Source organism: Martes martes, assembly GCF_963455335.1.
Source record: "Martes martes genome assembly, chromosome: 8".
Classification (NCBI taxonomy): domain Eukaryota; kingdom Metazoa; phylum Chordata; class Mammalia; order Carnivora; family Mustelidae; genus Martes; species Martes martes.
Genome location: NC_137895.1, coordinates 55,136,251 through 55,153,294, shown reverse-complemented (window position 1 = coordinate 55,153,294; position 17,044 = coordinate 55,136,251). Strand labels below are relative to the sequence as shown.

The window sequence follows — 17,044 nt, the reverse complement described above, 5'->3', positions numbered from 1 at the left end:
CAGATAGAAGTAGAAACGATAGAAAGGCTAGCACTTCTAGCTCTTTTCTTCACTGGTGTGTTCATATCTTCTCAGTTCCTTTTTTATTAGTCAGCCATGCTGTAAACTTGATTAACAGCTGTAGATTATTTGAAAAGGCGGAACAATAAGTATAAGAAATAAATTAGGTCTCTGAAATACATATTGGAAAATACACTGGCCCTACATTATTTATTTAGAATTGATCATTTTGTTGTTAGGACAGTATGCTTGTCTGTATACAGGGGATCAAAACTCTTTCCTCCAAACCATAGCGCTTTCTCTTGGCTGATAGTGACAGTAATGGGATAGATATGCCCCTTACGCTGTCTACCAAAATTCAGCATGGCTTGCACAATATTTGTTTTAAAGAGAGAATGAAGTCTTCAGACATTTTTAGATTATTAAGTAAATTATAGATCAGTTAAAGAATGTTAAAGGAATACTAACATGATTGAGTAAGATCAAATATGTGAAGACCCATTCTTCTCACAGACTGTGGAACAGCAGAAATTGGTGGGGCACCTGGACGGCTCAGTGGGTTAAGCCTCTGCCTTCGGCTCAGGTCATGATCTCAAGGTCCTGGGATCCAGCCCCACATCGGGCTCTCTGCTCAGCAGGGAGCCTGCTTCCCCCACCCTCTCTGCCTACTTGTGATCTCTGTCAGTCAAATAAATAAAATCTTAAAAAAAAAAAAGAAGAAAGAAAAGAATTGGTGAGGTCAGTCCACTATATAGACTAAATGCAAAACGTATAACGGACTTTCCAGAGATGATCATTAAGTACAACTTTGAATATAGTGAAACTGTTTAACTTAAAGAAGGTATAAGAGCACATCCAGAGGCTAGGTTGAGTTTACCTTTGCATGACCAACCTATCCATTTTTAAATGCCTCTAGTCACATTTTTTTTTTAAGATTTTATTTATTTATTTGACAGAGATCACAAGTAGGCAGAGAGAGAGGGGAAGGGAAGCAGGCTCCCTGCTGAGCAGAGAGCCCGATGCGGGGCTCAATCCCAGGACCCTGGGATCATGACCTGAGCCGAAGGCAGAGGCTTTAACCCACTGAGCCACCCAGGCGCCCCTAGTCACATTTTATTTGCAAATATGAAATACATGCTATCTTCCTTTATTTGGCCATTGCAAATTGTCTCCTGGTCTTTACAAATTTAAATTGTAGTAGCGCATTATCTTCAAAGTGAAGTTTACATTTAATAATTCTATATTCTGATAGGGAAAACAGCTTTTCTGTAAAACTAAGTGTCTGCTTCTCTTGATTTTCCTCCTATACCAGCTACAGGCCATACAGTTACCGGCACTTTGCACCCCCTACCACACCCTGCAGCACAGATGTTTGTGACAGTGACTATGCTCCCAGCCGGAGAATGACCTCAGTGGCAACAGCCAAGGGCTACACTAGTGACTTGAACTATGACTCAGAGCCTGTGCCCCCACCTCCCACACCCCGAAGCCAATACCTGTCAGCAGAAGAGAACTATGAAAGCTGCCCACCTTCTCCATACACAGAGAGGAGCTACTCTCATCACCTCTACCCACCGCCGCCCTCTCCCTGTACAGACTCCTCCTGAGGAGGGGCCCTCCTCCTCTGACTGCCTCCAATGCAAAAATGTAAATACAGATTTGGTTGAGATCTGGAGGGGGGGAGGGAGCTATTAGAGAAAGATGAGGCAGACCATGTACAGTTAAAAATTATAAATGGGGTAGGGAATACTGGAGATATTTGTACAGAAGAAAAGGATATTTATATATTTTTCTTAAAACAGCAGATTTGCTGCTTGTGCCATAAGAATTTGTATAAAAAATAAATTTGTACTAAAAGTTTTATTTTTGCAAACTAAATACACAAAGCATGCCTTAAACCCAGTGAAGTGACTGAATACAAAGGAAACAGAAATAATAAAGGCATCACTGACCAGGAATGTCTGGGCTTTATTGATACCAAAAAAAAAAAAAAAAAAGAAAGAGAGAGAAGAAGAAGAAGAAGAAGAAAAAAATTTAAGTCCATCTCAGAGCAGCAAACCACAGATACTTGGAAGTAGCCAAATAGCCTTCATGTTAACTAACATTTGAGGGCCAACAAGTTTAAGAAATCGCGAAAGGAAAAAGAAAGGAATTAAAACTAACTTTGGACAAAGGGCTTTGTTTTCTCTAGGAATCCAATTATTTTAGTGAGGAAAACAGGTATTTATAAAAATCCCTTCTGGGTGTTGCTATTTTAGGAGATCAGCTGTCTGGTAAGACGGTGTGGGGCTCTTTGTGTGTGTAAGTCTTCTGTCCCTACCTTGGAACCCACAACCTCTGGCAAAAGAATTTAATTTTTTCACTAGGTGTTTTTACCTCGCTTCCTCCCCCAGCAGCTCTGTAGGCCATTTTGCCAAGATATCACGATTTATTCACAGCTTTTTATCTGAGGATTGATTAAATGGAATTTCCTAAATTAAGGTTGCATTTTAATATTTCTACTAGCTCCATTCCTCTGTAGGCTTAGCTCTTCAATTTGACTGCTGTTTTTGCATAATGATCAAAGGTTAGACATATTATTGCTCCTCTTCCAAGATTGTTTTAATGCTCATTAAAATCTCTTTTTACAACACATATAGGCAATGTTTAAGAATTTACAAATTTAACCATTATGTTTTTGTTGTAAATTAATCATATATCCTTGCAGTACTTTCAGCACATAATATCATAATATGAAATCATTTATATATATATGTTTTTTTCCTAGTAAAACATTTAAATATGTTCCGGTTAGAGACAATCTATTTAAAAAGAGAATTTTTTTTGTTATCATTAGATTTTCCCTTTATTAACTGTTTATGACATTTTCATGTTCTTTAGGTCACTTTTTCTCAGAATGATGTCTACATACATACCTCTTTTAATGTGTGACGTGAGTTTAATATCTTCCTGTTACCCAATGTGAATGTTAAGATTGTTTTCAAATTATCTACAAATTATTCTTATACTCACCTCTTACATATTTTTGTGTGTTCTCTCTTATCCCGTTATGGATTAAGATGATTTAACAAATTTATCAATATGGATTAAATGAGAAGGCCAACCTAGTAACTTCTCGGCTGTCAGAACTTGGGTGGAGGGGAATAATGGAAGGCTCTTACATAATCAGCCTGCCCCGCATGGTCTTTGGGCTACTGCGTCTTCAGCTCTCAAGGCCTGACGTGGGACAGTTCTAGCACTGCTCTGCCACCTTGCCACAAGTCAGTTTCCTGCTTTTTACGTGTTTCCAGCACTTCTCTGCTAAAACTGAAAGTGTTTTTAAACTAATGTATTTTTACTTTAACAGATGTCAGTCAATTAGTTACCAAATGATTTTTTTTTTTTTTTTTTTAATTCTGTCTTGCTGAGGCCTCCTCTCTGGATTTTAGGGCCCAAGAGAAAACAATGGAAGAAAAGATTCAGAATGCTGGCAGGGATGAAGTAACTTTTTAAGCAGTTAAAAATACCTAAGGAATCTTTTTAAAGACGAAAAAAATGTGGTTTCAGAATAATGCTTAGATTGTTGGGGACACCTTATATGAATCAGGTGCACTTGATTTTGCATATAAATGAATGGTGATCCATCAGTGTCTTGCATTTCAGGCGAACAAGCATTAACTCTTCCTGTTGGTAGACAAAGTGCTCACAGTTTAACAGAATGGACACTGGAGTTGTATTCTGTGACACGGGGCCTTTGATGCTTAAATGAAGATAGAAAGGTTAGCAATAACTGGGTATCAATTAGAATTTGAGAATTCTATATGTTTACATTTCTTTGTGCATCTTTATCCGGTGGGCTTCCCATGTGGAAACTTGCACTATAATGAATTAAGAAGAATACTGCCTTGTTATATCTCAGTCCAAGTGCTTGTACTGCGATGGCAATGGCCTCTTCTTGCAAAATACTGATTTGTGTGCCAATTTGTTTGAAATTATTTGAAGGCAGTTCTGCTTAATCTCAGAATCCTCTTTCTGGGGTATTTGAGATGGATTCTTAATGTTTTGGGGAGGGTACCTTTAAATAAGAGAATTCTCAAAATTCAGGAAAGATTGGCTCTCAGATTACATGGACAGTTAAGCATAAGTAAACTCTTTTGATTATTAGACACAAGAGGTTTAATTGGAGAAACTGAAGATAAATAAACATGAGCACAAATCAGGGGAAAAAGTAGAAAAGGATTTAGAATTTGGTGTGTTGCTATATTCATTATCCATGAAGAAAAAAAGAATAAAATGTTGTTAGAGCCCTCAAATACTAAAGTATTTAATTTTGAACATATGCCTTAAGTATGCCTATTTACTGATGTGATTAAAATTATCTGAGAAATAAGCTCTAGCATAGCATACTTTTTATGCACTATGTAGTAGACTAGACTTTATTGAGGTGGTCTTTTTAACTCTGAATAGTGGCCCAAGGGATTTTGCTGCTTAAATCAGATAATGGCATGGTCCCAAGGAAAAAACAAAACAGAGTTAAGGGATAGAATTCTCGGTATTAATTTTTCTTTCATGAAATTTTATTATGCCTTTGACACTTGCTGCTGCTCTTCTGTAGTAGCTTAGATGTCTGTCTAGCAGAAAAATGGAGTTATTTTAATATAAAATACTGTGTGATAGACCATCAAGCGGTATTATGACCCTTGAGAACAGCTATTCTGAAGGGATGATATATATTTAGAAATGAAGACTTTACAGTACATTTTCATCTATAGGCCATTAATTTGGGGGCAAGACTTTTGAGCAGTAAAATCTTAGCATGAATTGAGGATTATATTTGTTCATCATTTTAAAATACTCTAAAGTCAGTAATTTGTATAAGGCCAACTCCAACTTAGTATATAAAAATAGCCACCCTCTGCATTAGGTAGCAATTAGCTTTGGGGTAAAATCTTTTTGTTTTGCCGTCAAGGCCTATTAATGAAGAATACTTCAAGCCGAGTTAGTAGCTGCAGCTTAGCTAGCCTATTAATGAATCTGTGTATATTTGTGTAACCTGATACCAGCCATCATAATACACTACTTCTGCTTCTCTGTGATAGTTGTGCTGGTGGAGTCCTGTGCCCAGATTCGATTCCTAGAAATGTTTTTAAATTTGTTTTCTCTCTTGCAGGGGAAACTTGCCACTTCATTGGATTGGCATGCCATGAGAGTTGCGTATTGGTTACCATTACACATCTAACAAAATTGAGAAACAAAGTCTTGGGCTTTTCATACCCCAAGCTTTTAATAAGCTTAAGTCTGTGTAATGACATACATAGTATGTTTGGAGTGTGGCTATGAGTATGTGAATATCAGTTGGCCAGCAAATGTTTGGGCATCCACAAATGAGACTATACGTGAAGTGTAGACAGGGACTGAGTCATGAGTTTATAATCAAGTGTTGTTTAAAACATGTTCTCAGAATTCTTGAACTCAAATTTAATTTTATTTGGTACTCCTCTCTTTATCCAAAGCCTAAAATGAGCCAAGAGAAATAACAGATGATTTTAGAAAGTACTGGTAGCATATGTGTGGTTTCTGACTTCTGGGATGGCATCATTTCATCATAGTCCCAAAATTTGGCTTTTGAAATTTTCAGTTTTAGGGGATAATGTTTTACATTTATAGCTTAAAATTTTTAAATTATGAGCATCATGAATCCATATACTCAGGATATTTCCATTGGACTTGATTCTGCATCTCATTAAACTAAGCCTGCCCCTGAGTAGAAGGGGGTAGATCTAAGATTCTTACTGACTACCCTCTCCCTCCTTCAGTCCAGGTAAATTTCACTCGGTTTTTCTTTTTCATAAGGCATCCTTAAACTGTTGTTAAGTTTATTGCTGGAAAAAGTCGTCATGACTTTACAGATAACAACTATAAACTATGTGATTTCTTGTACTCAGAGTATAGACCTAAGGAAAACTAACTTGTAGATTTTCACCATTATGTAGGATTTACCCAGAAGTTTACACCAAAAATTTAGAAACAGTGTGTTTTTGCTTACACTTAACTGTCCATTTTTTTAAACAAATATAAGCAGGATATATATATACACATATGTGTGTGTGTGTGTGTATATATATCTATATATCTAAATATGAATATTAAAAGGAAAAGAAAGTGAATAAATCTAATTTTACATGAAATTAAATATCTGGGGTTAGTAGGAAAATTTGAAGAGAGTTAAGAGGATACCAAGAAGCTTAAGCTGGACTAGCCTTATTTGCAAGTGAAGGATCTGGTGCTGCTTTCAGATGTTTATCCTTTGTGTTTTTAAATTTTTTTCTTAAGCTTTAATCTTTGTTATTGTCTTAAAGTCAGCTGGTGTTTCTTGTTCATGGACTTTGGTACGATGGTGCTTTGCAAGGATGTATTTATATTTTAATGGCCAACATTTGGTCAGCCCTTGTCCACTATTCACTTCCCCCTTTTTGTAAAATAAGTGCTTTAATTGTAAACTGTATAAAAATACCTTGTATAAATCCCCTTTTGATTATTACAATAAGCTGAGTTGTAACAAATGAAATGTTGATTTTTATAATAAAACAGTGGAAAATAAAAGTGTCATTTCTTTTTAGCAAGAAATTAAAACAGCTGATTGTGCTTTGCTGTGACTAGTGTTTCAGAGGCAACAAAACCCACCTTTATTGTTTACATTTCAAATAAAATACAACCTTGGAAGAGAGGTTTGAGAAGGCCTGTTGCATAGTTCGGTGTTTGGTCATACCTGTATTGGGAACAGAGAATAAGGAAAACATTTTGCACTTCCTGCCCTGGTTTTTGTTCAACTCCTGGAAGGAGCCCCGCTGTGGACGCCGAACCTCCCCCTTCTCCAAATTAGCATTAAAAATAAACATTGCTCCTTCTGATGCAGAGTCCAGTATGCTATGATACTGAAGAACAGCAGAATATAGCACCTCAAAATATGCCACTCGGGCTTCTTGATTGTTTTGCATCAGGTAGGTGCTTCACAAACAGATACAGATAGAGGCTTTCTTTGAGCTCCCCTTATCAGCCTAAAGACGGATCCTCTAAAAGGAACACAATTGGCATAAATCATAAATCCCCTCTTGGAGAGTTTCATCAACCAGGGGAAATTGATTCTTATCACAGAAAAGGGGACTAGAAAAAAACAGCCTGACAAACTGCTACAACTTTCATACCTCCCACCTGCTCTCCTAAGGGCCCATTCATCTTTCCTGAAAGTCACTCTTTCCCAAAAGCCCTGCATCATCCCTCACCTTTTTCTATTAATAGGCTATTTAAGCCTGAATCCTAAGCCATTCTGGGGAGTTTCTCGGTATTTCCCATGTATACATAAGGTGTACACATTAATAAGTTTCTGTTTGCTTTCTCTTGTTAATCTGTTTTTTATTACAAGGGCCTCAACTAAGAACTTAGATAAGGGTAGGCAGAATATTATTTTCCTCCCCTACAATACTCTTTACAGAGAGGGATGAAAGAATGACGACTCAAAACCTCTACTTGAGTCAAAGTTTGCTGGCTTGACAGGAAGAGAGGAAAGCTTTATTTTCTGGCATTAATTAAGCTCAAACATCAAGGGTTAGATGGAACAAATGTTAGTGTAAAGGTCTTTTCTCAGCAGATGCTCTTGAGTGAGCTTACCTTGACTTCTTCGCTGACCCCTCCCAGTCTTCTGGAAAACAAAAATCATGAGTTGTGCTATTATCAATCTAGTCAAAGAAAGGAGAGGCAGAACCATGGTGGGTTTGCCTGACTTAAAGGCAGGCTCAGAATGGGAAGGACAGTGCAAGTTGTTTCGGGTCATTCTCTGCAGGTGGGTTTTCTGTTCAGTTTATACAGCCTTTTTAAATTCTTTGCTTCCAGTACAGTTGCATTTCTGTAAATTGAAAATAAAAGGGGAGTGACTATTGATGAGGTTCAGGACATGCTACCCCAAAATGTGGCACCTTAGCGCAGTCACTATTTTAAGCTGAAGAAATTTGAGAAATCACATATGCAGGAAGAACCCTCTTACCTTCCCCTGAAGCAAGTCACAAACCCTAAGGTGAGAAGTGCCCTCCCTGTACTCAGAGGAAAGGTGCATCCTTACCTCAGAAGACAAAGGGACACAGAAGAGGAATCTGAACAAGCCCACCTTGCTGAGTTTGTCCCAGTTTGTTAAACACAACCCATACTCACCACCACCCCTGTCCTCCTCCCCAACCCTGCAAATTATCTACCCAAGATTCGCATTTGTAAATTAATCATTAACCACCATATAAAGCCAAACTTCCCCCATTAAGAGGCCAAAAATAAGGGACAATTTTGCTAAGATTTGTCCAGCATTTACTGTGCACCCCAGGTACTATGCTAAGTGTCCCCTCCCCCTTTTTTTCCCTCAATAATCAACTAATTAATACCCAACCTTGACAGGAAATGCCCAGTTTGAGTATGAAAAACTCCAGAGCAAAATTTTGATCAGAGGCAGTTGGCAGTGGGTGGAGGGAAAAGGACACTGAACGGAGATTGAGATTCTAATCTCTGTTCCATTTTAATTAACTGCCAGGGCATGCCTGAACTCATTTAATCTCTCAGTATTTGTTGGTATTAGGCTCTAATAGAGTTTTCTGAACCTTGACTCTTTAATTGGCCAGTTCCACTACCTGTTCCAGAGAGCTGCTTACACCTAAGGCATTCTAGGCAATGAACAGTATTACAGGTAGAGTCTGCTGGAGGCCAAACACCTGTGAAGTGTGCTATTCTGTGCAGATGTCTGTTGGAGGAGTCCTTCTCTCTTGGCCCCTTCTCTAGTCTTGCTCTGCATTCCAGAGTAATTTATACCTCTCACAAGAGACTTAGTGTGCGGCCCATCATATGCTGCCTGTATGGCAGACAAAAGATTATTTTAAGAGCTTTTTGACTTCCGATCATCCTACCAAAAGCTCCCCCACTACCATTACCCAATTTCACAGGCTTGAAGACTTACGTGTTTTGTCCTGTAATTAGAACCCTTTTCTCTTGGGGGTTCCGTGGGAAAGAAAGGATTAAGGGACCTCCAGTTTTATGCAATACTGTGGTTCTTCGGTGCAGATGTACATCAGGACAAGGTTTTTAAGCAAGAACTTGGTTAAGATCTGGAGCTATTTATATTTTCTATGATGTCAATTTTTGTCTTTTATGCCTTTGAGGAGTTTGTCCATTTCCTCTAAGCTTCAGTTTATTGGCCTAAAGTGTGTCTCTTATCCTTTCAATGTCTGTTTTAATTTCTGGCATTGGTAATTTGTGTCTTGGTCAGTTAAACTGAAGGTATATCTTTATTGATTTTTTTTTTAAACCAGCTCTACCAGCTCTTGTTCTAATTTATTCTTCTCTATTCTATGTCCGTTTTCTGTTTCATTGTTTTCTCATTATTTCCTTCCTTTTACTTATTTGGATTAAATTTGCAAGCTGTTGAAGATGAGAGCTTAAGCCACTGATTTTAGACCTTCCTTTTATGATAAAAGCATTTAAAGCTATATGTTTTCCTCTAAGCATGCTTTAGCTGCCTCCCACAAATTTTGATGTTTTCATTATCACTCAGTTAAAAATTTTTTTTTTCTTTTTAGAAAGATTTTATTTGGGGGCGCCTGGGTGGCTCAGTGGGTTAAAGCCTCTGCCTTCAGCTCAGGTCATGATCCCAGGGTCCTGGGATCAAGCCCCGAATCGGGCTCTCTGCTCAGCAGGGAGCCTGCTCCCCCCCCCCCCCCCGCCTACCTTTCTGCTTACTTGTGATCTCTGTCAAATAAATAAATAAAATCTTAAAAAAAAAAAAGACTTTATTTGACAGAGAGAGACAGCGAGAGAGGGAACACAAGCAGAGGGAGTGGGAGAGGGAGAAGCAGACTTCCCGCCAATCAGGGAGCCTGATGGGCTCCATCCCAGGACCCTGGGACCATGACCTGAGCCAAAGGCAGAAGCTTAATGACTTAGCCACCCAGGCACCCCTTTTTTTTGTTTTGTTTTTTAAAGCAGTTAAAATATTTTCTAAATTTCACTTGTGATTTCTTCTTTGAACCATGGATTACATAAAAGTATATATAATTTTTAAATATTTGGGGATTTTCCAGGTATCATTTTGGTACTTTCAGATTTAGTTCCATATTGGTCATAAGTATTCTGTATGAAATTGACTCTAGAATTTATTGAGACTTGTTTTACAGGCCAGACTATGGTCTATCATGGTGAATGTTTTATGGGCACTTGAGTAGTGTTAAGAAGAAAATCACAGGCCCAAAATGGAGTAATTTATGCTAGGCCACGTCAACAAATCAGGGTGTAATGCTTAACTTAATAGCAGTTTCACCCTCCCCCAGAAATGTAGTCTCAATCTGTCGGGGATTTTCTGGTCAGCACCAATAAGGTAATCTGTCACATGGGCTCTCCCCATTCTCCAAAGGAGATGAAGTAATCCACCTCATAAGATCCTTTTGTTCACCAAAGGAAGGTGACCTCACCTGAATTAATCCTTTTTCCTGTTTACAACTTCCTTGACCTCACCCTAATTAATCCTTTTTCCTGTTTACAACTTCCTTGTCCTGCCTTTAAAAACCTTTCCTTTTCTGTAGCCCTGTGGAGCTATCCTCCACTTGCTTGATGGGATGCTGCCAATTCATGAATTGTTCAGTAAAGTCAATTAATCTTTAAAATTTACTTGGTTGAGTTTTTGTTATTTAATAATAATATTCTGCAGTTGTTGGACACAGTGGTCAATAAAGATCAATTAGGTCAGTTTGGTTTATACTATTGTTCAAGTCTTCTAGATCTTTGCTGATTTTCTGTTCTGTTCTATCAATTACTGGGAAAAGAGTGTTGAAATCAACTGTAATTGTGGACTTGTCTATTTCCCCCTTTCAGTTTGTCAATTTTTGCTTCATTTTGAGCTCTCCATGATTTAGGATCATTGTCTTCTTTGTAATTCACCCTTGTATTATGTAATGTCCCTCTTTGCCACCATATTTCTTGACTTGAAGTCTACTTTGATATTAATATTCCCATTCCAGCTTTCTTACTAGTTTTACATTTATTTTTCTATTCTTTTACTTTTGACCTATCTCTCTTTCATGTTTAGACATAAAACACAGCATATAGTTGGGTCTCATTTTATCAAGATTATTTCTGCCTTTTAATTGCAGTTTTTAGCCATTTCCATTTAATGCAATTTTTGCTACAGTTGGATTTTTGTCTGCCATCTTGATATTTTCTTTTTGTCCCATCTGTTCCTTCTTTTTCTCTTCTCTGGCCTTCTTTTGAATTGCATATCTTTTAGGATTCCAGTTGATTTCTAGTATTAACTTATCAGCTATGCTCAGATGTAGTCATTGCTGTATGATTTACAGTACATATCTTTACTTTGCTGTAGTCTATTAGAAATAATATACCACTTTGAGTATAATATGAAAACCTTACAACAGTCTTGTTTTATTTCTCCTTTTCAGTCTTTTGTGTTTTATTATCATACATGTTCCACATGTTATGTCAAGATACAATGTTTTTGCTTCAATCAATTATCTTTTTAAAAGATTTACTTATGTTCTATTTTTAAATTCTCTTTAAAAAAATTAAACATAGGTAAAATATTTTTACTTACCCATATAGTTATTATTTTTTAGTGCTTTTCATACCTTTTTATAGGTCTGGGTTTATGGTATAATTTTCCTTTGGGCTGAAGAAATTTCCTTTGGCATATCTTATGGTCTGATCATGACAAATTTGGTCTGATCATGACAAATTGTGCTTTTGATTGTCCAAATGGTTTCATTTTGCCCTCACTTAAAAACAATTTATGATAGCTTTATTGAGGTATAATCAACATACAGTAAACTGCATGTATTTGAAGTATACAGTAGTTCATTTTGTGTTGTATACACCCACAAAATAATAAGACAAGGTACTTGACAGTTCTATCATCCCAAAATGCTCCTGCCTCTTTGTAATTCCTTCTTTCCATCCCTCCATTCCCAGGCAATTGATGACCTGTTTTCTGTCACAATAAATTAATTGCATTTTCTAGAACTTTATATAAATAAATTTATAGTATGTGCTTTGTTTAGTTTTCACTTAGAGATTCATATTTGTGTTACAGCATATACCAATAGTTCAATTTTAACTGAATAGTATCCCGTTATATGGATATACCACATTTGTTTATTCATTCAACTGTTGGTGGTGTTTCCCATTTAGGGCTTTCACAAATATAGTTACTAGATTTGGTAAAAGTTTTAGACCAAATTCATTTCTTTTGAATAAATTCCTAAGAATGAAATGGTTGGGTGAGCTGGTAGATGTTTAACTTTTAAAGAAACTGCTAAAATGTTTTCCATTTTGGAAATGTAAAATTTTACATTCTGTTTTTCTTGAGTAAGTTTTGGTAGTTTGTCTTTTAAAAAATTTGCCCATTCTGAGGGGGCCTGGGATCAATTCCCCCATCAGTCTCCCTGCCCAGCAGGAAGTCTGCTTCCCCTTCTCCTCCTCATGTTGCTCATGCTCTCTGTCTCTCAAATAAATAAAATCTTAAAAAAAAAAAAAAAAAGAAATTTGTCCATTTCATCTAAGTCATTGAATTTTGGCATATAATATCCTCTTATTATCCTTTTAATATCTGTAGAACCTATAGTAATGTTCCCTCTCTCATTCCTTGGTAATTGTGCCTCTTCTCCTGATCAGTCAGGCTAAAGATTGTATTGATCTCAACAAACCATCTTTTGGTTTCATTGCTTTCCCCTATTTCTCTGTTTTCTGTTTCTTTGATTCACTTTATTTCCTTTCTTACACCTACTCTGCATTTGCTTTTTGTAGTTTAAAGTATAAGCTGAAGTCATCAATTAATGACCATTCTTTTTTTTTTTTTCTTTTTTTTTTTTTCAAAGATTTTATTTATTTATTTGACAGAGAGAGATCACAAGTAGGCAGAGAGGCAGGCAGAGAGAGAGAGGAAGCAGGCTTCCTGCTGAGCAGAGAGCCCGATGTGGGGCTCGATCCCAGGACCCTGGGATCACGACCTGAGCCGAAGGCAGAGGCTTTAACCCACTGAGCCACCCAGGCGCCCCGACCATTCTTTTTAATGTAGGTGTTCAGTGCTATAAATCTCCCCTCAAATACTAAGTACCCCCATAAGTATTTAACTTCTCTTCATAAAGTCTGGTATGCTATGCTTTCATTTTCTTTAAGTTCAAGTTTTCTCTTTAACCCATGGGTGATTTAGACATGGGTTATTTAATTTTCAAACATTTGAGGATTATCCAGATATTTTTCTATTACCAATGTATAATTTAATTCCACTGTGATCAGCAAACATACTTTGTATTATATGAATCCTTTTAAATTTACTGACATTTGTCTTATGGCCCAAAATATAGTTTGTAAGTGTTCTGTATGCATCTGAAAAAGATGTGTTTTCTACAATTATTGGTTTTAATGCTCTATGATGTCAATTAGATCTAGTGGGTTAGCAGCATTGAAGGCTACAGTATTCTTACTGATTTTCGTCTACCTGTTCTATCAGCTATTGAGAGGCATTGAAATCTCCATGGTTGTGAGTTTGTCTATATTTCTTGCAATTCTATCAGTTTTTGCTTTGTGTACTTTGAGCTGTTAATGGTTTGTAATACTATGATTTATAATAGGAAATATGTATTTAGTCTTTGTCCCTGCTCCTCCAGGCACAGAACTAATAAAACCCTTGGAATTTCCTAAGTGATGTGAGCAATAAAGGTGTTTATTGTTATGTTAATGAGGCAACTTTTGGAAAGTCCCTAGGTAACCTATGGATGGGTTGTCAAGGGAACCAACCCTGTGAATTGAGGGGGTGGAACTTTCAGTCCCACCCCCTGACTCTGGGGAGGGGAAAGGACAGGAGGTTGAATCAATTGCCAATAGCTGATTATTTAATTAATCATGCCAGTGTAATGAAGCCTCCATAAAAACCCAAAGGATGAGGCTGGGAGAGCTTCCAGGTTGGTGAACACATATAGGTACTGTGAGAGTGGCACACTCAGAGAAGGCATAGAAGCTTCATGCTCCTTCCCCAGACCTTGCCCTATGTATCTGGCTGTTTCTGAGTTCTATCCTTTTATATTAGAGCAGTAATCTAGTGAGTGAGATGTTTCCCTGAGTGCTGTTAGCTGTTCTAGCAAATTAATTGAAGCCAAGGAGGAACTTCTGATTTATAACCTATTGGTTGGAAGCCTAGATGATGTCTAAAGACTGTGTTGTGGGGAGCCAGGCTCATGGGACTAAACCCTTAACCTGTGGGATCTGACATAATCTCTGGGTAGATAGTTGAATTGAGCTGAATTATAGGGTAACAGCTGGTGTCAGAGAATTTCTGGTGGTGTAGGAAAAAACACACTGAAAGATGCATTAATGTTAGAATTGTTATGTCCTCTTGATGAATTGACCCATATTATTATTAAATGACAATTAGTAATATTAATATTTTTTGCTCTGAAATTTGTGACTGATGTTAATATAGCCACTCGATCTTTCTTTTGATTAGTGTTATCATAGTACTTTTCCACCCTTTTACTTTTAACATAATCATGTCTTTATATTTAAAGTGGCTTTTTGTAGACTACATATACCTAGGTCTGGCTTTTTAAATCTAACCCAGTAATCTCTGCATTTTAATTGGGATATTTAGACATTTTCATTTATCACAACTATTGATATGGTTTGATTTAATATACCAATCTACTATTTGTTTTCTTTTTGTCTTGTCTGTCCTTTGTTGCTCTTTTCCTCCTTTTCTGCTTTATTTTAGATTATTTTTTATAATTCCAGTTTATCACCTTTGTTGGGCTTATTAGCTATCAATCTTATGGGACTATGTAGGCATATATATACATTTCAGTGGCTTTTTAGATTTATAGCATACATTTTTAACTTACAAGTCTACTTTCAAGTGAAATTATACACTTCATGTATAGTGGGGATACTTAGACAATTATACCTTCATCTCTTCCCAGCCTCTGTACTATTATTGTCATACATTTTATTCTATGTATGTTAAAAACACTATATTATTTTTCCTTTAAATGATCCATTATCTTTTATTTTTTTAAAAGAGCAATTTTTATTTTTTTAAAAGATTTATTTATTTATTTTGACACAGAGAAAGAGCAGAAGTAGGCAGAGCAGCAGGCAGAGGGAGAGGGAGAAGCAGGCTCCCCGCTGAGCAGAGAGCCCAATGGGGCTCAATCCCAGGACCCCGGGATCAAGACCTGAGGTGAAGGCAGACACTTAACCAACTGAGCCACCCAGGTGCCTCCCCCCGCCATTATCTTTTAAATAAGAGATTTAAATAAGGAAGAGAGCCTTATATTCACTCACATATTTATCATTTCCAGGGCTCTCTCTTTTCTGTAGAAAATATTTCTATTTGGTGTAATTTTCCTTCTCCCTAAAGGACATCCTTTATAATTTTTTGTAGTTCAAATCTACTTCTATGAAGTTTTTAGCTTTTGTATATCTCACAAAGTACCTTCGTTTTTTAAACATATTTTTGTTGGGTATAGAATTTCGTGTTGACATTTTTTTCTCTGCTATTTTGAAGATGTTACTCTATTTTTTTCTATCTCGTATCATTTCCCAAGAAAAGTTTGCTGTGTTTATTTTAGTTTCTCTGTATGTATCTTTTTCCTCTGGTTTCTTTCTTTCTTTCTTTCTTTTTAAGAATTTATTTATTTATTTGAGGCAGAAAGAGAGCAAGCAAGTGAGAGGTGGGCAGGGGCAGAGGAAAAGAGAGAAGCAGACTCCCCACTGAGCAGGGAGCCCAATGTGGGGCTTGATCCCAGGACTCCAAGATCCTGAACTGGGCCGAAGGCAGTCACTTAACAAACTGAGCCACCCAGGTGCCCCTTTCTCTGGCTTCTTAAGTATTTGGTGTTTATTTCTTATCTATTCTTTTACAGTGTCTCTTTGCTATTAATTGAGTCCAATGTGTTTTTCATCTCAGAGTTATATATTTCTTCTGATTTGAGTCATATGTATAATTTCTATGTGTTCTTCACATGTTCAGCCTTTCCTCCAGTTTATTAAATATATAGAATATAGTTACAGTAGTTTTCATGTCTTGTTTAATTTAATTATATCAGCTGTATCATTTCTGGGGTGGCTTTTCTTGATTTTTCTCATTATAGTTCTCATTTTCCTGCTTCTTTACATACCTTGTAATTTTTTATTAGGTGTCAGACATTGTAAATATTACCTTGTTGGGTGCTGGATATTTTTGTGATCCCAAAAAGATTCTTGAGCTTTGTTCTGGAACACAGCTAAGTTACTTGATCATAGCTTAATCCTGTTTAGTTCTTGCTCTTCATCTTTGTTGGGCAGAACCAGAAGAATGTTTAATCTAGAGCTTATTTTTTTTCCCACTACTGAGGCAAAATTTTTCTGGGTATTCTGCCTACTGCCTGCAAATTTTGAGGTTTTTCCATTCTGGCTAGTGGAAAAAGGGGCTACTCCCAGCCCTGTGTGAGCTTGAACATTGGAGAGCATTCTTCTCAATAACTTCTTCACACGCACATGCTGATCAGTAGTCATCTGAAAACTTGAGGGGATCTGTCCATAAATCTCTAGAGCTTTGTGTGCCATTCCCTTCTGTCCATTATTTGCCCTGCAGACTTGAGCTCCCTGACCTTCCCAGACTCTAAGATTCTATTTCCTCTACTCTGGGAGACTGCTGAGCCCTATGTGGCTTCCCCTCCCTCCAGCATAGCTTGGAAACTCTATCTGCAGTACTCCCAGGCAGTCACAGGGCTTACTTTCTCATCTCTTCAGGACCAGTCCTTCATTACCTGATGCACAATGTCTTCAAAACTGAAAACTATTCTTTCATATACTTCATCTGTTGTTTTTTTTTTTTTTTTTCCCCAGTGTTTTAAGCAGGAGATTAAACTCAGTTACTACTACTTCATCTTGGCTGGAAGCTGCAAATAATATTGGAACATTTGGAGAGTTTGTTAAAATGACATGCATCTTGGGCCATACTCCAATCTCAATGATTTACAGGTTATACCAGCAA

General features: G+C 37.0%; 1 protein-coding gene across 2 annotated transcripts in view; it reads left to right on the top strand.

The window, feature by feature from the left end:
* LRP6 (LDL receptor related protein 6) overlaps positions 1-2,134 on the top strand; it is a 164,984-nt gene extending 162,850 nt beyond the window's left edge. For both annotated transcript variants that reach the window (XM_080811028.1, XM_080811029.1), the window contains one exon: positions 1,313-2,134. In XM_080811028.1, coding sequence (XP_080667154.1) covers positions 1,313-1,607 — 295 coding nt within the window. In that variant the 3' untranslated portion in view covers positions 1,608-2,134. The remainder of the gene's footprint in view (positions 1-1,312) is intronic.
* The last annotated feature ends 14,910 nt before the right edge of the window (positions 2,135-17,044 follow it).